This window comes from Indicator indicator, chromosome 21, assembly GCF_027791375.1.
Source record: "Indicator indicator isolate 239-I01 chromosome 21, UM_Iind_1.1, whole genome shotgun sequence".
Taxonomy (NCBI): Eukaryota; Metazoa; Chordata; class Aves; order Piciformes; family Indicatoridae; genus Indicator; species Indicator indicator.
In genome coordinates, this window is record NC_072030.1 from 9,126,762 (window position 1) to 9,148,002 (window position 21,241).

At 39.2% G+C, this 21,241-nt stretch overlaps 1 protein-coding gene across 2 annotated transcripts in view; it reads left to right on the forward strand.

Moving 5' to 3' along the window:
- Positions 1-21,241, forward strand: part of GALNT18 (polypeptide N-acetylgalactosaminyltransferase 18) — a 175,393-nt gene that overhangs the window by 129,433 nt on the left and 24,719 nt on the right. The window contains exons 7-9 of one of the 2 annotated variants that reach the window (XM_054390463.1): positions 5,717-5,902; positions 10,851-10,988; positions 15,397-15,492. In XM_054390463.1, the coding sequence (XP_054246438.1) occupies positions 5,717-5,902; positions 10,851-10,988; positions 15,397-15,492 (420 nt within the window). The remainder of the gene's footprint in view (positions 1-5,716; positions 5,903-10,850; positions 10,989-15,396; positions 15,493-21,241) is intronic. The other variant, XM_054390464.1, reaches the window with a different exon arrangement.

Consider the following 21,241-nt stretch of genomic DNA (forward strand, 5'->3'; position numbering starts at 1 on the left):
CTGAATATAAATGGAGACCCTTTTTTAGTGAAACAGATTTTCCAGATGTGAATGGAATTTGCTCTAAAAAAATCATGACTATGATGATTTAGCCATTTCCAATGATGTGAGTCACCCATCTCTGCTGCACACTGTAGGCTCTGCAAATGCTATTGTTACTGCACTTGGTTTGGTGGGAAAGGGTAAGGGATGATAGCACAGCAGTATTATACTGATGCCTTTACAGAATGCTTCAAGAAGCCATTTGGTGTGGTACTGCTTCTGTAGCAGCCTCACTTGTGTCATCCTACTGAACCGCCCAGTACTTGAGTCCTTTAACAGAGTGGAAGTTATAGCTGATCTGTTGTGCCACCTCCAGTGTCCTCTGCTTTCCTGGCTCTTCCAATGGCAAAACCATGTTTTCGGTTTGCTCTGTGGGGCTATTCTAACTTTGCTGAACATAAACACAATTATAGCTTTAGTAGTGCTTGGGCAAATTCTCCACATAACTCATAGCAACTGAAGATTTAAAAGGGAGATTCCCTCCCTCGTTTTTTGTTTTTGGTTTGTTTTTTTTTTCTAATTCTGTTCTCTATAGTCATTTAATGTTCCTAGCATCTCTCAGTTGGTTTTCTTAGTTTAGGTCATAGGCTTTGCTGAATTTAGTCTTTCAGCTTTGTAAATATTAGCCTTGGCATTGCTACTGTCCCTTAACACATTGAATATTTTATGGAATTTTACTACCTTTTGCTAATGATGAAGGAACCTGTTCAGGAAGATGAAGCCCTCTAAGCCCTTCTTGAGGTTGTATCAAATCTGTGAACCTCCTCAGGAAATTCAATAATAAAGAGCCCTTTCTAAGGTCTTCTTGGGAGGGAGCATTGAAAACACTGAAGTGGATTGTGAGAACTCTTTGGAAGAGAAACACCGGTTAGTGTGTTAGTTTTCTAAAAGACTATTTTGCCAAAGTGAACCAACAGGACCAAAACCTCAAGAAACTCATCCGAAGAAAACCAAGTCTTCTGCATTGCTGGGGCTCCAGCAATCATGCTAAGTACTCCCAAAGATACAGAATCCTTCATACTTGAGAACTTTCTAAGGTCTTTGCCTTAAGGCTAAGCCTGAGACTCATTGCTGCAGTTTTGCAGTTGATGCTTTTACAGAATGAAAAGTGAATTGCTATTTACTGTGTCACAATGATAGAATCATATGTTATTTTTGACAAGTGTGTATGTATGTTTAGGGATTTGACAGGAAATTAAGACTATGGGTAGCAATTTCCACCTCTTGCTACCACAGTTAAAACGTTCATGAACCACAGGAAAAGGTGCTTTTTAACCATAGTTTAGGAAATGATCAAGTTTCTTCCTTGAGATTTGTATGAGTCAGTTTGTCATCAAGTATTACCGATTGCAGTGACAGTATGCTCAGAGATAATAACGTTTTATTTCAAGCCCTTTTATCTTTAGACTTCCTGCCAAAGTCATGGATGATAATTTTGAAAAGCTTCCCTTTAGGTTTAAACCTTTGTATTTATGTATAGCCATCACATAAAACAACGGTGCTGGAGAACTCAAAAGCTGCTAATGAGGGCAAAAAAATACCTGTGGCATTCACAGGGGAAATGTGTGAAATTGTGAGGAACTGACCTTTCAATTGCTATTGCTATTTCTTAACTACAAAAGAAAATTTTTGTCTACAGGAATTTTATTATTTTAAGAACAGACCTCTCTAAAAGGTTTTGCAACTTCCCTGAGTTGAGTAGTTAAGAAAATACATTTCTTAGTACTAAAATATTAGTTTTAAAAAAACTTAAGAATTGTCTGACAAAAGAGATATTGGCTCAGAGTAATTAATGAGTCTCTCCTCTGCACTTTTGGTGTGAGACTTTTACCTTTTCAGGATGTCTTGAAAAAACATCCAACAGCAGCTCCAATACAAAGACTGGAGCACCAAGGACATATTTACATAAGTAAAGGAGATAGGGGGAGCTAGGTCTGGTCAGATTCAAGTGGACAATTAGTCTAAGAAAGGAGGAAAGAAAGAATGGGATGGACTTTCTTTACCTTGCTGAAAGAAAGTCCCTTATTTCAAATACCATCAGGAAAGAAAGAAAAAATCTTAACACTTTGTGTAGCAGTCAGTTAATTAGGTCATATTATTTAGTATTCATAAATTGTGTTTAGTATAGTGTTTAATATTTAGCATAGGACTAGCAGAAGTCCTTCGTTCTTTGACTGGAGATTGTGCACATTTGGAAGAGTTTGGAATCCAGAATTGCTGGAGTTTCCAGGAGAGTTTCGTGCCATTTGAGAATCCCACTTTAATGCCTACCTCTATTTTCTTTCTTTGCAATTGACCTTTCCCTAAGTGCAATGAAATACTTGGAGAAAAGAGCTTTCTCACTGTATCATAAACCCACTGGCAAATAATGCTTGTGGAAGAGAAAGGTCCTATGGCTTGTCCTAGATGTGACCATCTGAGCAAGTTGTGATTGTGAAGTATTGCATCTCCTTTTGCCCTGAGTGCTCTGCAAGGCTTTGGAGCCTACATCTAGTGTAGCACTACTTGTTTGGTGCTGTAACTGCAAGATCTGCATACACTATAAATTATGATTCCCAGATCTTCAGATCAGTCTTCCTCTTTAAAAAGGCTTCTCCTCATCTTGATATAGGGAAACAATTAGCATATATCTCTAGTCCAGTTTCAGTGCATGCTAATTACATTTTCATGGATTGCATGAAATAAGAGGATAGGTTTTGAAGCTGTTTAATGCAACCTTCTTGTTCTGACAGCATCTGTATTGACAGCTCCCTCTTAGCATTAAGAATCCACAATTCTTGCAGAGTAACTAATTAACCTTTGGAAGCAGAAGAAAGACTGACAGTGTCTGAGGCAAAGGAGTGGCCACCAGATTTGATTAACTGGTGTTTATTCAGGTAGTGAGTAATTGTTATGTACAAACTACATTAAAGACTTGGCCATCTCGGGACGTTTTTTGAAAACACATGACTTCATTTTGAAGTCAAATTAGATTTTACTGATTACTGAATCGCTACTAAAATTATAGACATGCCCACTTTCCGGATTTTCAGATCCTAGAAATTTACTGGGAAATACAGCTTATTATAGACTGCAAATTATTGGTTCAGCTTGTTATCAAGCTGGCATTCAGACCTAACTATGAAAATCCCACAAAAGATTTGGTGTTCACATACTAAACTTGGATCAAGGCCATCCCAAGCTAAAATGAGCAGGCTGCGTGTGCAGCATGGGAACTGTCTTGTCCTAGGTTAAGTTATGATCGTCTCTACATCTCCCTTGTCTTTTATGATACTAATTTAAACATGTACTGTGAGTAAGTCTGAAACAATTTATAGCTGAATGTCAGCACCATATTGAGGAATGGCTGGGACTGAAAGCAGGCTTTGTGTGAGCAAAGCCTGATGATACTTCACATTTCATCTTTATTGGGAAATGTAGCTGAACCATTTAGAATTAGATGTTTGACAAACTATTATTTTTGTTAGATCATTAAACTGGATTGCCCTTTTATATGATATTTAGAAAGAAAAGACACAAATGTTGTTTCCAGATTATTTATTCCTGTGCCAGATGAATTGCCCATTTATTTTTAAATATTGATGATCATCTGAGTTTTGCCCTGATGTTGGTAAAAGTTATTTTTATTTACTGTTATGATTTTTTAAGTTCTGGACATGGAGACCTGCTAAAGTCTTTTCAGCCCCCTTCTTGACTGTACAGCAGTTTCATGGGATAGCCCATCTTCCAGGGGACTCTGTAAACCAAGGCTCTGTCTCTTCTCCCAGCATATGCTGAATGCAATTAGGCACCAGTTCAGAAAAGGCTTTGTAAACGTTCTGAATCCATGCCACATTTTCTGGTCTCAGGAGCTGCCAAATGCCTCAATGCTGTGTTCAAGCCAGATGTCTAAATATATAAAATGAATGACTGAACAAAGTGTCTCCTTAGTAAAGCATATGCATATAGGATGGACAGACCTGAGGGGTCTGAGGTCAGCTCCAGAACATGATGTTCTGCCAACCCACATCCCTGGCCATTAGGAGGGTGACCAGAATATAGCCTCCTCTGGGCAAGCTGTACAAAGAAGGAGCACCTTCACTCTCATTGTTTGCCCTTGTGGTATGGGATATCAAGCCTGAGGAATCTCTGGTAGTTCTGTCATAAGACAAACTCTGTCACTTCTCAGTGAGTATACCTGCCTCAGAGACACTGAGGACTTGTTCAGCAGCATCAAACAGTTGGAATACATCTGCTTTTTCACCTGAGCAGCATCCACTCAACCATCATGAATGAGCTGCCTTGATCTTGTTAGGAAGTTTACACAGTACAAGATCCACAGAAAAAAAGCCTTCTATGTAAAATATTCAATTACTTCACTGACTGTTAAGGTTGCCAAAGTGGTTTTCTCTTTTGCTGAAAGCAGAAAGATAGAAAATCAGAAATAAATGCAATACGTGTAATTAGCATTATGGCCAGTACTAGCTCAGCTGCAGTAGTTGTCAAAAGCGAAACACACGTGAGCAGGGACAGTAGGCCTACGTGATTGTGGTGGTTTGAGGTTCAGGGACCTTTAAGAAAACCAAAAGACAAAGTCCTCCAAAAAGACAGAGTTGTAAGGGATGGACCTGGCCATCCCAGGATATTGTAACATTGTTATTCTATTCCAGTTTCTGGTATCACACTGTTTAAGGCAGTGTCTGGCTGGTATCTCTTCTCTCCTCTCCTCCTCCAGAAGAGCTTGCATGCCTCTTTATCTCATGGTTTGTGTGGGGAAGACATCTCTGGCTGGCAGGGGGAGGTCTGAGCTGCGTCCCAAGGCCTTGTAGGCCTGAGGGGGGTGCAGTTGTGGCCTACTCTTTGGCCTGCTGAGGCTGGTAGGGGTGGAAGACTCTGGAAGGTTTTGGCCTGGTAGACTCAGCCTGATTTGTGAATGTAATGCATTCTACCGGAATGCCTTCTGTATGTACATTTGTAAATAGAATTTCCATTTAAACTTCCAATCTAGTTGTGCAGCCTTTTTATTTCTACTCCCCAAAAAGTAGTGGTCCAGAGCAGATCATGGCTCTCAACCAGGACAGTTATAAATGGATTATAATTTATAGGAATAGTGTTTGTTGAAATAGTTCATAGAATATTTTCACTGGACAGTCTTAGTCTTTGTTCCTCCTTCTCAAAAGAAATAAAACTCAATCCTTTCTGAGGTATGTTTCAAGCAAAACATAAGATACACTGATGTTCCCATTCTTTCTAGAACCTGAAACTTCAGTGATCTTAAGAAGATGATTGACTTAGTTTCCCTTTGATATAAGGCTATTCCCAGATTCTGAATAATGTTTGTGTGTGCATTGAGATGGACTCTGCACAAACTTAGAGAAACTTGAACTTTGATGATCTTGTTTTGGGTACCCTGTAAAAAGGCTAAATTGATCCAGGAAGACTCTTGAGAGGCTACTGGTAATGTAATAATACTGTAGTAAAGTTAAATAGCAGTAATGATTCATAGTAAGGCAAGGTAATAACGCTGTTCTCTAATTTCTTTCTTAAAAAACCCTCTGTATATTCAAGTCTTGAGTGGTTATTCTCATTTGTAACAATGACAAGCATGGAAGTAAAATAATTGCAGTGTATTTACCAAAGGACAGCAGTGGTATAGGGGAGCTCTCCCTAGCAGAATGTCTTTTTTTCCTCCTAGGTATGGCAGTGTGGAGGAAGTGTTGAGGTTCTGCCTTGCTCCAGGATTGCCCACATTGAAAGAGCACATAAACCCTACACAGAAGATCTCACTGCTCATGTCCGGAGAAATGCACTAAGGGTGGCTGAAGTCTGGATGGATGAATTTAAAAGCCATGTCTATATGGCATGGAACATACCCCAGGAGGTGAGTCACAAAGACCAGGGTTTGCAAGGTTCTAGAAAATTTTCTTTATCTTCATGTTCCTTAAAAATTACTTTGTTGTAAGTTTATCATCCTCACTGATGACTCTTCAAGGAGATTTCAATCTAGTAGCTGTATAAAAGTGGGAAAAAAGCTGTATAACACATCTTATTTTGAATGTGATTCTGTTATTTAATATCACAGAGCTATAATTCTACCAGATTTGTGTGGGGAGTTCTGCCAAGGGGCAAAGGGGTGTTAACATCTATTGATTCAATTATGGGTGTCTCATGCTTGAGTAATTCCACATGAGCGTAAGGGTGGCTGGTGGATGTCATGACATATTGCAGAATATAGCTGTAATTCCCTTTGGGCCTGCTCATCCAGATTTCTTTGCCATAGATGAGCAATGGTGGATCTTTTGCATTGAAAAGATAATGTTGAGTGGCTGACCTGAGAGTTCAGTTTGATATCAGATCTTAGTTGCTCCTCATTTTGCTACTCAATGGTATTTAATCTATGAACTGTGGGTGGTACAGAGCACTGAAAAAGGTGGCTCTACCTACTCTGGAAAATATTCAGGGTCCACATAGAATAGATTGTTTCTATCTGGAAGCTGTAGTTGAATTTGAGGTTTAACTTAACAGTGTGATTTTCTTGTTATAGCAAAAGCAAAGACTTAAATCTCTCTGAGTGATTTTGCGACTGTTCAGAGAAACTGGTTTGCTGAGATTTCTGGTTCAAGAAGTAAAGTACTGTACTTCTTTAGTTTAATAAGGCAGAAGGTCAGGAACCAAAAACCAGCTAGTTATATGAAAGCTGATGTTGATTCAGCTGCTTGCAGTAGTTAAAACTAGATCATTTTGGCAAAATGAGGAAGTTTTTTCCCAATTTTCAAGTTGCAGAATTAGCTACATAATGTAAAGCACTAGGAAAAAAATATCCTCTATGACCTGCTAGAAGGAAAGGATCTTTCTGGAAGTTAGTCACGTGTTCAAAGAATCCAAGCTTTAAGTGGCCCTGTTTTGAGTACTTACACAGCATTGTGTACAGGAATAAGGACATTTCTGGAGGATAGGGTAACTCATTTTACATCAAAACAATTTTAAAGAGATTTTATTTGTGATTAATGTGATAGATTTAGATTTCAGTTTCTATTTTGGATTTTAGATATTTTCCTGATGATTGGTTGATCTGCACCGATCAATTAAATTTCAATTCTTTGAGATCTGAATGCAGTTAGGAAAACAAATTCATAAATACAAAGATAAGTTGTTGCTATTACTTGCAAAATGGAAATTTAACAAGGAATAATAATGCTGCCTTGACTGTAATAATTGGTCAGGAAAATATACACCTGTTATAATTTTAATGCTCCTCTATTAAACAAAGGAATCAAATGTACATTATGAAACAAAAGAAAAATAAGTAGTGTGTGGATTGAACTGTGATTTCTGCACGTCACAAAGTGCATCAAGATGTTTACATGGTAGTTCTTGTACTGCCAAAACAGATTTTGTTCATCATTTTGAAAAGTAAGATGCTTTCTTACTACTTCAATTCTTCGGTTGTTTCCCACCACATACGTACAAATCATTGCACTGAACTGCTTGAGTAAATTGCAATGAAGATTCTTTTCATCTTCAGAAAGGCTACTGCTGTCAAACCAGACAGCAGACTTAAAAGCTGGAAGTGGCAAGCGCTACAGCAGTGTTTAATAGTGCTGGCTTCTGCTGCAATGTAATGAGATGCCTCTGTTGTAGCAAGAGATTTACTACTATGGGTATGTATGGAACCTGTAGCACAAAAAAACATTCATTTGTATTTCTCACTGCTGCAGAAAACCAAATAAACACGCACATCCTCACATAATTAAAACATACTGGGAAACAGCTTAGTTTTCACAGCTGTAACAGACCTATAAAGCCTGAATCTACTCATTACCTAGTAATTGCTACAGGATGTTCAGGAACAGTCTGGCACCTTTGCGACCGTCAGAAGGTTTTCCTGTCAGATGAGGTCTTTGACTTAGAGCTGGGTACGTTCAAGTGTTGTTCACCAAACTGCCATCTTTTGCCATGTGGAAAATAGGGAAGGGCTTAAAAGAGCATTGGAGTTCTGTTTTGTTCTGACAGCCTAAGCCATGTGCTCAAGTATCTCAAAACAGTTGCGCATTCTGAAGCTGTTCTAAGCGTTTTTGTGTTCATTGTGCAAGGCCTGTTGCCAAGAAGCAGAGGAAGAGCTCCAAAGACCTGGGATTTCCTTTTCCTTTCCCATGCTGAACTTTGCAAGTACTGAACTGATTCTGGAGCAGTAGGAAACAAGTACATGCTTAAGGAAACTTCTGGCCTTTTAAGCGAAAGTGGGAAACACAGAAAAAAATTACACTCCCAAGCATTGCAATTGAATCAATCAGTATAAAGAAAACCTCTTCTCTGTGTTAGAAGGTTGGGAGCAGTGCAGTATAGAAATGATAGTAGAAGGAGGAAGCATTAAATGTAAAGAAGCAAAATAATAACAGCTTGTGGGACACTTGTAATACAGACTTTCAGGCCAGGGCAAAGAAATGGTGGATGAGAAAGGCTGGGGATGGATTAGTTCAAATTTAGATATCAGGCTGGATAGCAGTATTTCTGTTTCATCTTTGCTTACTTCAAGAAAATGAAAGGCGAAATACCAGAGAGAGTTTTCAAATCAAACCTGGCTTCAGCTTAGGCAAAATGATGCCAAGATGTCATTGTGAGACACATGCAGAGAGGACAGACAGATAGCATGGCCAAAAACTGTTACACAAGTGGAGAACCACAGGAGTCATTCTCTCTCTCGAAACTGATGAAATGGTATCCTGCTAATGGGCCATGTAAGTAATAGAAATGTATTCAGTTATAACAGTTGGGACTTTCCATGAAATATGTTACTCCAAAATGTTAACCACAGGACCTGTTTTGTTGGGGTTTTTTTCGTGGAAGAATGCCCAGATCTCTGAGAAGCCCTATAGTCAAATGTTTCCAAAGGTTTTAGTCTTTGAAAGATAATGATAATATAAAGGAGATAGACTCATTTGGCAGTGTGCTATGACTGCCTTCTTGGGATCTCTGTGGGTGGCTCTGAAGTGCTGAGGGCTTTAAATGGATACCATGGTGATTTCTGAATCATAACTGTTTAGATAGATTCAAAAACTGCTTAAAACCCAAAGGAAAGATTTATCAGATTCCAAAAGCAAAAGCAGTGGTCTCCATGTGTCCTCCCTTGTGGTTTTGGGTCTTAGTTTTTTGTTGGTTTTTTGTTTTTTGTTTTTTTTTTTTTTTACCTCCCATCACATTCTTAGCTTTGGGGAGCACACTGAATTGTGGTTGCTGATAAATACAGTACGCTACATGTGGGCTATTTTCCTTTTCTGGCTATATGGGAGGATGTGATTACTCGAGGCCCCAGATGCTCTGCCTTACCTTATGGACAAACTGTGGGGAAGCAAGCAATGAAGCCTGCAGGGCTGCATGAGAACAGAGTTGGGATGCACTGAACCAATTTAGTATCCGATTCCAGGAAGCCTTGCTAGTGCTGGCAGTTGAATGTGTGTGTGCTGGTGTCTTCCTTCATACAAATAGTAGATAAGCTGGCAAGTGCAGCCAAAGTGCTGTGTGGGTGGGATGTCTCCATGGGATCTGCTGGTTGTCTTACGGCACCCTACAGTACATTTCTCTATCGAGTCACTTGATAGAAAAGTCAGGAAAAATGATCACTGAAGGAGGAGTTTCACATAGTTTTGTGAATGACAGTAGGGCTTGAGGGGAGTCATCATTCATAAGGATTAACCTGAGTTACACCTTTTTATGCCAGATCTCAGCTTCCTACTTTTTAGTGTACTTGGCTAATTGTGGAAGACAGTTTTATTTTTGTCAGAAAATGCTTCCATAATATCCCAGATTAACATTAATGCAGTGCTTTGGGATGTAAGAACCAGTCATTGCTTCAGCAGCTCAGAAACCTACATACTAAAAAAGATACTTTTTTGATGTGTAACTAGGAAAAGTCAGTGCTTCCAGTGTTATTTTTAAATCATATCAGCTGGCTGATAAAATCTTTAGGGTGTTTATGGCCCAGTAAAGGATGTTGTTTAATAAAAGGATATTGTTTAATAGGATACCCTATGAAAATTTATTTATCCTGTGTTTTGTTCTGAGGCAGAAGTGGTAGAACACAGTGTGGAGAAGAATTTCTCATTTTACTTCCTGTCAAATATTAGCTATGGATTTGCACTTAGATCCCTCTCTAAAAATTTCCACTGCATGATTTTAATGTGATAAATTATTGATTTTTCTATACAGGGACTTTATGAAACTCACACTTTATGATCTGCTTATATGATAAGTAGAAATTAGGTTAGCTAGAAATGTAAAAGAGAATAAAAATTAGGGGAGAGAATATTCTGAAATTGTTTTTAACAAAAATAGCAACTTCTCTTTTTACAGTACAAGAGATATTTAATAAGTGATATTTCAGAAAGATGAGCAGAGCTTCTGCTCTCAGCAGTGCAGCAGTATAAACCCAGGCTTCAGAAATGACCAGAAAGTGTCATGTACTAATGATTAGGCCACTGTAGGACTCCAGCAATGAGGTAGTTTCTAGGGCGACTTGCTACTTCCTGCCAATTACTTTTGGATTTGGAAAGTGCCAAGAAATTGGAGAACAACAGTGATATTCATTGGAAGCTAAATCTAAACCCCACTGAAGTCAGTAGGGGTGGTTCCACTGACCAAAGGAGACTCTGCCATGGTGACCTGTGTCGTATTGAATTGGAGCACTAATGGAGTATGGATGGGCAACAGACACACTTTGCAACCAAAAACTGATAGATAATTATCTTCAATCATAGTCATCTTTGCAGTGAGGGAGATGTTTAGTTCACTGATGCCTTTTCTGCTTTTTCTGTCCTTTGTTTTATGTGCAGGACTCCGGAATTGATATTGGTGATATATCTGAGAGGAAGGCTTTGAGGAAAAAGCTCCAGTGCAAGACCTTTAGGTGGTATCTTGTCAGCGTGTATCCAGAAATGAGAATGTATTCAGATACCATCGCCTATGGGGTGGTAAGGATCTTCTTTGCAATTCCCATTGCAAAAAGGAGAGAGGTCTAATAGCAGAATTAATTAATTTGTGGCTAGTTGACAGAGACAGATGCTCTGCTGTAGTTTATGCTGAGGTATTTGGAAGGTTATCTTCCTCTTAATTTTTTGTTTGTTTTGGCCTTGCCTTTGTGACTTGCATTCCACTCAGAGGTACCTAAGGCATGATTTTTTAAACAAGTTGCAAAGTTTGTGGTGGCAGGTAAATTAACAAAATAGGGTCAGTATTTCAGCGCCGAGCTTCTTAATATTGCACCCAGATCTTAATTTAAAACCTCAAATACCTGTATTTTGGGATCATCGTCCTAATTACTTGTGTGACATTAGTACCATTGTCTATGTTGAAATCATGCTTGAGTTGTACCATGCTAATTAAAGAAGGGGCAATTCTTGCCCCTATAAAACTGGCAATCTAAACAGAGAGAGCAAGTATGCATGGACCCATAATAAGCTAGCAGAGCTAGGAGATCCTTTTCATGTTCTCTGTTCAGTGTCATAGTCACAAAAATTGATTTCCTGTGAAATTAAATTTGTCTCTATGCAAGTCCCAATCAGGAAACATAACTAGTAAGAGCAGATCATATAAGTGAAAGATTCAGTTTGAGACACACTTCCTCAAAAAAGAAGTCTCAGTTGTGCAGTTTGCCTTTATGGTTCTGAGAAGACCCTTGAGGATGCCAATAGAGCAGCTGCCTTGTTTTGGCACATGAAGTAGTTGTGCGCCTCACTAAGTTCTGTGAGTGCTTTGATGATCAATTGAAATTATCATGCTGGCTTTTCATGCAATCAAAAAAAGAGAAGAAAAATGCTTCCAGCAAAGGTTTAGGCCATTGTTAAATATATGAGATGATGGTTACATTTCAAAATAGTTCAGAACAATGTCCAAATCACACCTGTGTGCAAGGAGTCTCCTCCACAGACTGTGAAATTGCTCTCAGAGATACCATGATCTAATTTGGTGTGGAGTTTCCTGAGGAGAAGGAGGCATAGTAGCTAAGAACTGCATGGTGTTCTGCTTGTCTTTGATTACTGGTAGAAGTGATACTAGATTGAAAAAGGAAGGCCAGCAGACTAGCTAAGGTACTTGTGCAGTCTCAGAATGAATTCTGTATCATGTAAGCCAAAGTGACAATCAGTGACCAGGCACGTTATGATTTTACATTCTGCTGAGACTTTTTCATCAGCCTTTGGAGGTTCCTTGCTGACAATATACAAACAAAAAAGAATCAGAAGAGTTTGTTACAGCAGTACTGAACTCGCTGGCCAGCAGAACACACATAATAATGCACATGATGCAGTCTTCTGTCTGCAGTATGAGAGTAGCCTCATGAGCTATGAATGATGCAAGGAGCAGGTCTTATGTTGTTATTTTACTATCACAAGAGGAGCAGTGGACAGATCTGGTAGTATGTCTGTGTAGGTGAAAGGGGAGTCCTTTATGAAATACATAGCTTAGTGTTTTATGAAATGCTCTTGTATGAAACATAAAGTGCCCCAGTCTTTTTAGTAAACTGATTGCTTGGATCCCTAGTCTTCCTCCATGTCTGCTTTCCTGTTTGCTTGATTGTCTGACACTGGAGCAAGGTGTGATATTTCAAAGGATGGCAGCCTCATGCTGATTCTCTTAAGTGCTTCCATTCATCATCTTCATTTTTTGTAGAACATAGAGATATTGCTACTATAGCATTATCATTAATTTTAAAAAATACTGACAAATAACGAAAGTTACCTGAACTGAGGGGTGAGGGTTAGGATATAGGCATCTACAGTGTCACCACTCACATTTATCCCCTGAATCCTTAATTTCTTCCTGCACTGTGAGAGTTAGGAAAAGAGTTGTATCATTTATGTCAACTTTATGCTGTGGCATATAGCTAGGGTTAGGGTTGTGGCACGGTAAGGGTTTGGGAACCAAATTTCTTTCTGAATTTGAATTATGAGTTAGGAGATAAGTGTATTTAACTCCCTGATTCCAGCTTGAGGTTTGAGATAATTTTGCAAGTTCCCAGTTTCAGTCTAGTTTAACTCTGTATTCTGTAAGGCTCTGGGTTTGAAAGGCAGCAAGTGGCAGTATTGACTGACTGTTTTTTCAGCATGGACAGTGGCAACCTGACTGTTCTCTGGATTATAATTAAGATGAAGTCTTGATAGTCATAAACTGCATTATCCAGGTTTAATTGTTAGTTGTCACCAAGCCACTAGGTCTTGGAAAGGGGTGGTTCCAAAGAGTCTGGGCCTCAACTTTAGGAACAGTGTCTTGCTTCCTTTTTTTTTTTTCTCTTTCTTTTTCTTTTTCCCTGTAGGGATCAGTTCCATACAAATACTCAAAAGTTAATTGTAGAGTTGCGATTGGGATAAGAGTTGAGAAATTAAGTCTGAAGAGGTCATTTTATTTTTCATTTCTCAAGGCTTACCAAAGAAAGATTGATGTTAGAAGGAACGTAATGTGTTTTCTTTTTTTCTGTAGGGCCTGATCACCAAACAGCTGCTGTTAGGGTTGAGGTCATGTTTCTTTTGATAGCTTGGGACTCTGAAGTCTCTAAGTCTGTTCTACTGCTGGTTCAGCCCTCCCAGCTGAGTTGCATGCTGATGCTGGTCAAGGCAGATGTTTTAGCTTCTTTTATCATGTGGATTGTTGTAGAAAGATTATATAACAGTAGAGCTAGGACAGACATTAGAATTTGGGTTTGTGGAAGAGGTTTGAAAAGTCAAAAGTAGTGCTGGTTCCAGGCATGAATTAATAAGGCTGATCGTTCTCAATGGTTTAGATAGAGAGTGATGCCTGACATCTGATTATGAGTGGAGTCATGGCTGTGGTTACTTTTGTGAGTAAGACAAAGCTTTGAGAGAGGAAATTTCATTCCATTCTTGAGGGCTGCAGCTAAGAACAAGGCCAGTATTGATACCTGATGTGTATTTTTCTCTTTCATGTTGATATCTGTCATGTCTGGTACTGAATTTAGAGTTTAATTTGGAGTTGGAAATCTTGTAGGAGAGGAGTTGGTGGTTATCCTCCTATCAACTGGGATAGGATTTACTTTCACAAGAAGCTGGGAAGGGGATGCAGCCAGGACAGGTGACCCAAACTAGGCAAGAGGATACCATGTGACATCATGGTCATGCTGAGTATGTAACTGGGGGGTCATGGCCCCAAGAATGGGCTGAGCATCAAGTTCTGGGCAGTGATGGTTTGCATTGTGCATCACTTGCTTTTTGTCTTCTTCTATCAGTATTATTCTTGTTTCTTCTTTCCTGTGTTGTCCTATTAAACTGTCCTTATCTCCAACCACCAAGTTTTACCTTTCTTTTCTGATTCTCCTCCCCATCCTACTGGGAGCATATAGAAATAAGCAAGAAGCCATGTGGTGCTTTATTGCCAGCTGGGCTTAAACCATGACAAAGGTTTTGATTTTATTCACTGCCTGGCTTCAGTCTCAATCTTGTCCACACTTCTTATGTACTAGTGCACTTCCAGACTTCTTTCTAAGCATAGCAATTTGTTTACCTCAAAGGAGGCCCCTGTACACAGTTGATAGGACTGCTCAGTAAATCACAGGGGGTTGCAAACCACATCACCTCTTCACTCCCTCAATCAGAGAATTCACTCATGTTCTCTGAACTGATCTTGTACCACTGAACATCTTTATGCCCGTGGGTATGCAATCCACATCTTTGGCCTCACACTACAAAGACCTTCCAGCTATCTGTGCTCATTAATTTCACACTTTGCTTTCAGAGGATTCTGAAAGCACTGCACTGGTAATGCTGAGGGTTTGTGAGAACAGGGCCAAGAACTTTGCAGTCTGTTCATAGCTAGAATTCTGTGTGTGGGCTAGCTTGGAATGGGGCAAAGAAGAGCTAGTGCATACCAATTGGCCAGAAGTCTCCAAGTGTCAGCAGAAAGAACTTTTTTGAATTATTTCCAGGAGTTGGAAGACTCACTTGAGTGATACTGAAAAGCTGTTTAATTACAGGGCTTTCTCCTGTCTTTAAAACTCCCTCCATACTGCTCAGCAAGCTTCACTGGGAAAATGCTTGTCTTTTGCATAGAGTGTGTAGCAGGGACTGATTAGAAAATATTTTTTTTTAAATGTACATCAAAAATTTTTACTATCTCTGAAGGCTTTTTGAAATCTGCCTCCCTGAAAACTCATGCAACATACTGGAATCACTTGTGTTAGATGATTGACAAGGAGGAATTTAGTCCAGGTGCCTTCTCTTCAGTAGCTTCACTGCAACAAGCATTTTTAATTTCCTTGCTTGACTACATATGGGTTTTTTGCAAAGAAAATAAAGTAATCACACTATCTTTTTTTTTTTTTTTTCCCCTCATGAGACTTGATTGATTTCTTTTTCTTTCTGTCTATTTTAGCTGCAGAATTCCCTGAAAAGTGATTTGTGCCTTGATCAAGGGCCGGACACGGAGAATATCCCAATCATGTATATCTGCCATGGGATGACACCTCAGGTCAGTTTGTCTAATGGTCTCTGATATTGCTGCTGCTCCTAGTAAACTGTGTAGATGGAACCAGCCTGTACCTGTCATCATTTTCCTGCAACAATGCCTCCATAAGCTGTTTAGTAGTTCTTTTATAGGAAGCTAGAACATTCTTTCTGCCATAAGCTGTGAATCAGTGCTATATTTGTGCTCTGACAGTGAGTTTATTTGTGCATTTTGGAAGAATTTAAGGAATACGAGAGTCAGCACTGGCCCAGATTTGTTGATAAAAGCTTTCATTTCTGATCTTCAACTGTGCATGTCATGTGAATGAAACAGTGCAATTCCAAACATTTTACATACATATGTACACTCACAGTTTGTTTATATGTTATCAGAAGCAACATCTTTTTTACTTGATATTTACAGTCTCATCTTCATAAATCTGAAATGTACAGCCTCCTTCTTCCCACCTATACAGTTGTGTCAAATTCCAAACCCTCTTCTTGTGAAAGCCCTTCTTCTAAAGCTCCATTTTTTAATTTGTCTGCTATTGTCCTGTTACTCTAGTATATACCGAAGACTCACATTACTAAAACTGTTCCATTTTCTTACATGACAGCTGGATTTATTAACCTGGCAAACAGGAAGGTTAAGACATTGTATTTCCCCAGGTGATTAAGTGTATGGGGATAGGTGAAGGTGTTTAGAGGTAAATCTTGACAGTAAATATGTTACATGGTCTAGAATGTGCTTGTCAAGAGACATGGCAGATTATCTAACTGAAAAGTAACAGAAGCAAAAATGATGTAAAGGAAATGGATGTATTTGTGGCAGTGACTGGAGAAACTGAAAAATCCTTCCAGTTTGAATTTTTTCCTCTGACAACCCTTCATATTTGCTTTCTCAAAAGCCCCTACTCTGCACCCCTTAAGTTACAGAATGTGTGTTTTCCCATGGAATTGTCAGTTATGTGACTTGGCTGCACAGGAAATTAATCTGCCTGATATCTCAGAAATAAACACAGAGCAACAAGGTCTTGTGCCCTGTACCTGCATCTCATAGTAAGCTGGAAATATGAGTTTGGTGAAATGCAGATATGGTTCTGTACTTCCTTGTCAAGTTATACATGCTGCAACTATGTTCTGTGCCAGCTTTCATCGCCAACAGCCTTTACTATTGATTGCTAGTGGTGTCATGCTTGAGTAAATTATGAATGATGAAGACAAAAATGTCTGAAAATCCTATCCGTCAGACTTGCTCACTGCGTGGGCTGTGGCATTTTTTGTCACATAATTATGTGGTAACCACTGTTTGCCCCCAGGAGGTTTTTGAGCTAGTCCTCAGTGTTTGCTCAGGAACTGTGTCATTCACCTGTGAGACAGAGCCATTATTCTTCATCTTCTGGGAGCACCACGTAACTGTCTTCTGGCTCATCATCTATGATAACAGCACACTACAGGCACAGCTGGAAATTCCAATTAGAAATTTTAATTATAGCTAAAACAACAACAACCACAAAACTTCAATTACCAGTTTAGTATTCACCAGATCAAAAACTACCTTTGAATGCCAGATGAAGTTCTGTTTAAATGAGATAGTAGGAAATAAATGACAGAGGGGAAAGTGGCAAGGGAAACTTCTCTTGACAAGACTCTGCTCTTTTCATATTTACAATGTTGTGTTTCCTTCCTGTGTCGGTGTGAGCTGAAATTCCCCCCCACCAACAATAACCAGGCTAGCCCAGTCTGGAAGCAAATGAAAAGCTGTATTTACAAGCAGAGTCTAAAATCTACAATGAAATGCAATGAATATGTACAAATATACAAAATTCACAACATTTATTTACAAATATATACAATCAACAGAAAAGCACAACCGATCTCCCTTTGCTTCCCCCCAAGGGGACCCTCCCAAAGGGGCCTCTCTCTCTCCCAAGAGCTTCCCCCCCAGACTCCCCTGGACAGAAAGCAGAGTTAGTTAAGCAGAAAGTTGTTAACTTAGCTGCCAAGGTCAGTGTGTTATCTTCAGCCAGAAGAGAAGAAGAAAACAGCAGCCAGACAGCCCAGCAACTGCCCCCACTGCCGAACGCAGAATGTGCAGAGTGCCTACTTTGTTTTGGGTAATAGTTCTTAAACATTTCTATCTATCCAATGGAAGTGTTTAGAACAATCGTTATTTTGCTTTCTTACACCCAATAGTGACTTATTTACATTCTTTCACTTTCTCTGTTCTGAACTTTGCAAGGAAAAATTAAAAAGACAGTTTCAAACCACCACACTTCCCATTACCTATGTATTTAATTTTATAACTAATAATGTCAAAGACAACCCCCAAAAAGGCCCATGTATGAGCAAGATCCCAGTAACAAGCAAAAATTTCTGTAAAAGAGGAGTAGAATTTCTGTCTGTTGGGGATTATGATGTTAACAGGGAAAGCAGTAAAAAACATTATTTGGCTTGCCTCTACAAGATTTCCATTGTAATTCTTACATCTCGTTGCTTAAGCAAAGCTTCAGCCATTTACATTTCCTGTACCACATAGGAAACTTGGGAGTAAATACTTCTTTTCATCTTACTGGACTCGCCAGTAAGCACAAAAGATACTGGTGAGATACTAATTTTATTCTAGCAGTGGTGAAATGAGGATAATTTAATAAGGGGGTTTATTTTGCCCACCTGGCAGGCTTTATCAAAACAGGCAAAAATATTAGTCTCCTGATGGGCTGCTTGTATGACTGAGGGGTTTGATAATGCCATTCTTAGCTCTGGTGCAATTTTACTGTTGCAGCTTTACCATTTACAGTTTTAGAGCTGGCACTTATGGAGGGGTTTGCAGAATTGCATCTAGATGTGCATTAATGTATCTGGTTGCCAGGAACCATTCCCTCATATGCAATTTAAGTTGCTGTTCTTAGTTAACTGCTATAGCTTCTCTTCTAAATTTGGTAACTTCTCTCCCCCCCCCTCCCCTTCCACCATACATTTTGGAATTTTCATCTTTTTTGCATGGAAAATGACTTAGATGAGGTGTTTGCCATTAAGTAATAGAAAATGCGGCTCGCTTGTAGCTGCAGTAAGTACATGCATGAGGCCTGAGTGCATTCCCTTCCTTGTTCTGGGAACCGACTGAGCCTAGATGTTTGTTGTTGTTGAATGCTGCTGTTTAACCAGGACTGTAATCTTGAAGGCAGACTGATGACAGTCTGTATTAAAACTACTCCTGAATGATAATTTGGAAGGTTCTTTGCTGAGAGTGAAGCATCACATTATTTAGAGACTTTGTAATGGCACTTGCAATAAACAAGTGCCATTAGTCACTGAAGTGATATTTTAAGGGCAGATCTACCTTGAAAAGTGCTTGTGATTGAGGGGATAATGGGCAGTTCTGTGTTCCCTTGTTCAATAGCTTCTGGCTCATATATTCCTCAATTTATAAGCAGTTAAGCCATGAATATGAAAGTCAATACAAACCAGTTAGATTTTGAGGAATTCAGGTTGGGAGCAGGGTCAGAAAATTAGACGGGGAGAACTGCTACAGAGGAAATGCAGGTGAGAAGGCACACCCATTCATATCCTTTCTGATTCTCACAAGAGACTGCAGAACTGACCCTCAGAAACAGATGACTGCAGTCCAACCTGGTATGAATTATTGCATCTCTGCAGAAGGCAATGAAAGGAAGTCATGCCACCAAGTAAAAGCTGTGCCAGTGCACACTGTCAGACTGACCCAAAACCTTAATGCTGAGTTCGAAGCACAGTGTGTGAAGTACTGGAAACTGCAGCTACCAAAAATCCTATGAACTTCTAAACTCTCTTTGTAGGATTCATGAGTGCTCCTTTTAAAATATTATTAATCTATATTTTTGTAAAAACTATTATTCTTCAATGAAACTTCTTAGCATAATGGTTGTTCCTACACAGGTATTTGCAGATTTATAACTAAGAATATATATGACTGAAAATGGCCATCACTGAAAGCGTTTTATTCTAACAAAAATGTAGAGGGTTGATCACAAGCAGTTTAGTTATTAGTCCAGTCTGTAAAACCCAGGAGAGGGAAGAATTGAGAGATGTTCAGCAAGTAATTATCAAAAGAGTTTAAATTGCTTTGCAAATACTTTGGTGGGGGTGGGGGGAGAGGGGTGTGGAATTTGTCAGTTTATTTTAAATCAATAATTTAGACATCTCTAGAGTAAAGTTAGTGTGATCTTCAGATTATTGATGCTTGACAAATATAAACATCTCAAAATCGATCCTTAATTTTAATAAGTCTGTCGCAGTGTTAACATTTCCCTTAGACTCCTGTGCCTCATGAAATTTGCATCGTACTGGACAATTGTCAATACCAGGAAAGCCAGGACAAGACCCATGTGTTTTGTCAGAATGAATGCAAAGGGAACTTGGATGCAGAAACTCTTAGGAGTGGCTTCTGTGTATGTAAAGTATACATTATATACTTTTCTATAAGGAGAAACAGACAGACAAAATGTGATTGTATCATTTACTACAGGTCAGCCTTTCCGTGGCATCTTTCCATTTGCTTTAAAAGAAAGAAACATGGAAATACTGAATACTGCCTCTGCTTTTCCTAACACTGCTGCCAACAGTTCCACAGTACTGCTGTCCTGAAAAGTTTTAGATAAAGGAGTTTCTGAAGTTTCAGAACAGCATATAGCTGTGATGACTGAGATCCTGAGCTGGCCATATTCTTTTTCTCATACTGCCAAAAATTAAACTTAGAATGACATTGCAATTTTTCTGGGCTAAAAATGCAGCATCCTAAGAAATCAAATGAAATACAGACATTTCAGAAAACAAGAAATTAGAAGTAGGACCATGTTCCTGGGGGCAGGGGTGGGGTGGGTGAGTAAAAGACATAAGCATCACAAACCGAGACTGCAAGAAAATTCTTAAACAGAAGGGTTCGTGTCTAGCAGCTGCTTATACAAGCACATTTCAGTGGCTGTCAGGGAATAAGGAAAAACAGAACAAAATCTGCTGATGTGTATCAATGACTGACCATTCAAACTTGAAAAATCACTGCCCTGAAGATGAGATGTCTACAATAAACATTTTCAGGGAGTCTTTTGTAAGCAATAAAAAGCGCAGCAGCTGTTTTAACAACTGTCAGTCACATGCAAGCTCAGGGTCTATGTTCGTGTTTGTCTTCAAGGTAAATATTAGACACACTGAGCGTCTGTGCACAAGACTGGTCTGACATCTGCTCTGCACAGTGCCATTTCTTTCTAAGGATCTGCTAAGGCATTGGTCTGAAGTTAACATTTACCTGGTTTATGGTGATTATTTTGTGCATGCAGACACATACAGAGTCCCATATGGAAACTGAACTGTACAAAACATCCAATCATACCCTGGTGCAGATAGTTAGCAGTGAAAGGTCACACCATACTGTAAAGAGAGCAGTCATTCCTCTGTACAACCAGAGTATATCACTAGTCATACAAAATGAAGCAGCTGCATCAAGAGAGTGGCAGCTGAGCTGGTCAGCCTGATTCCTAGTGTCCCTGCCCCAGGCTCTGCACTTCACTTGATCTTCTTTCAGCAGCTACCTCTGACCAAGCACAGCCTGGGCATTGCTTTCCTTTGCCTTGTGGAATAATCTAAGCGCAGAGCCTAACATTAACTTTATGTATGCTGCTTTTTTTTTTTCCCAATCTAAGTTACTCAGTTAAGTAAAGGTCCAAGTAATAGAAGTTACAAAGTTAGTGAAACTGCCTGGCAAGGTTGGTTTATAAGCAGTAAGGAACTCTTAATTT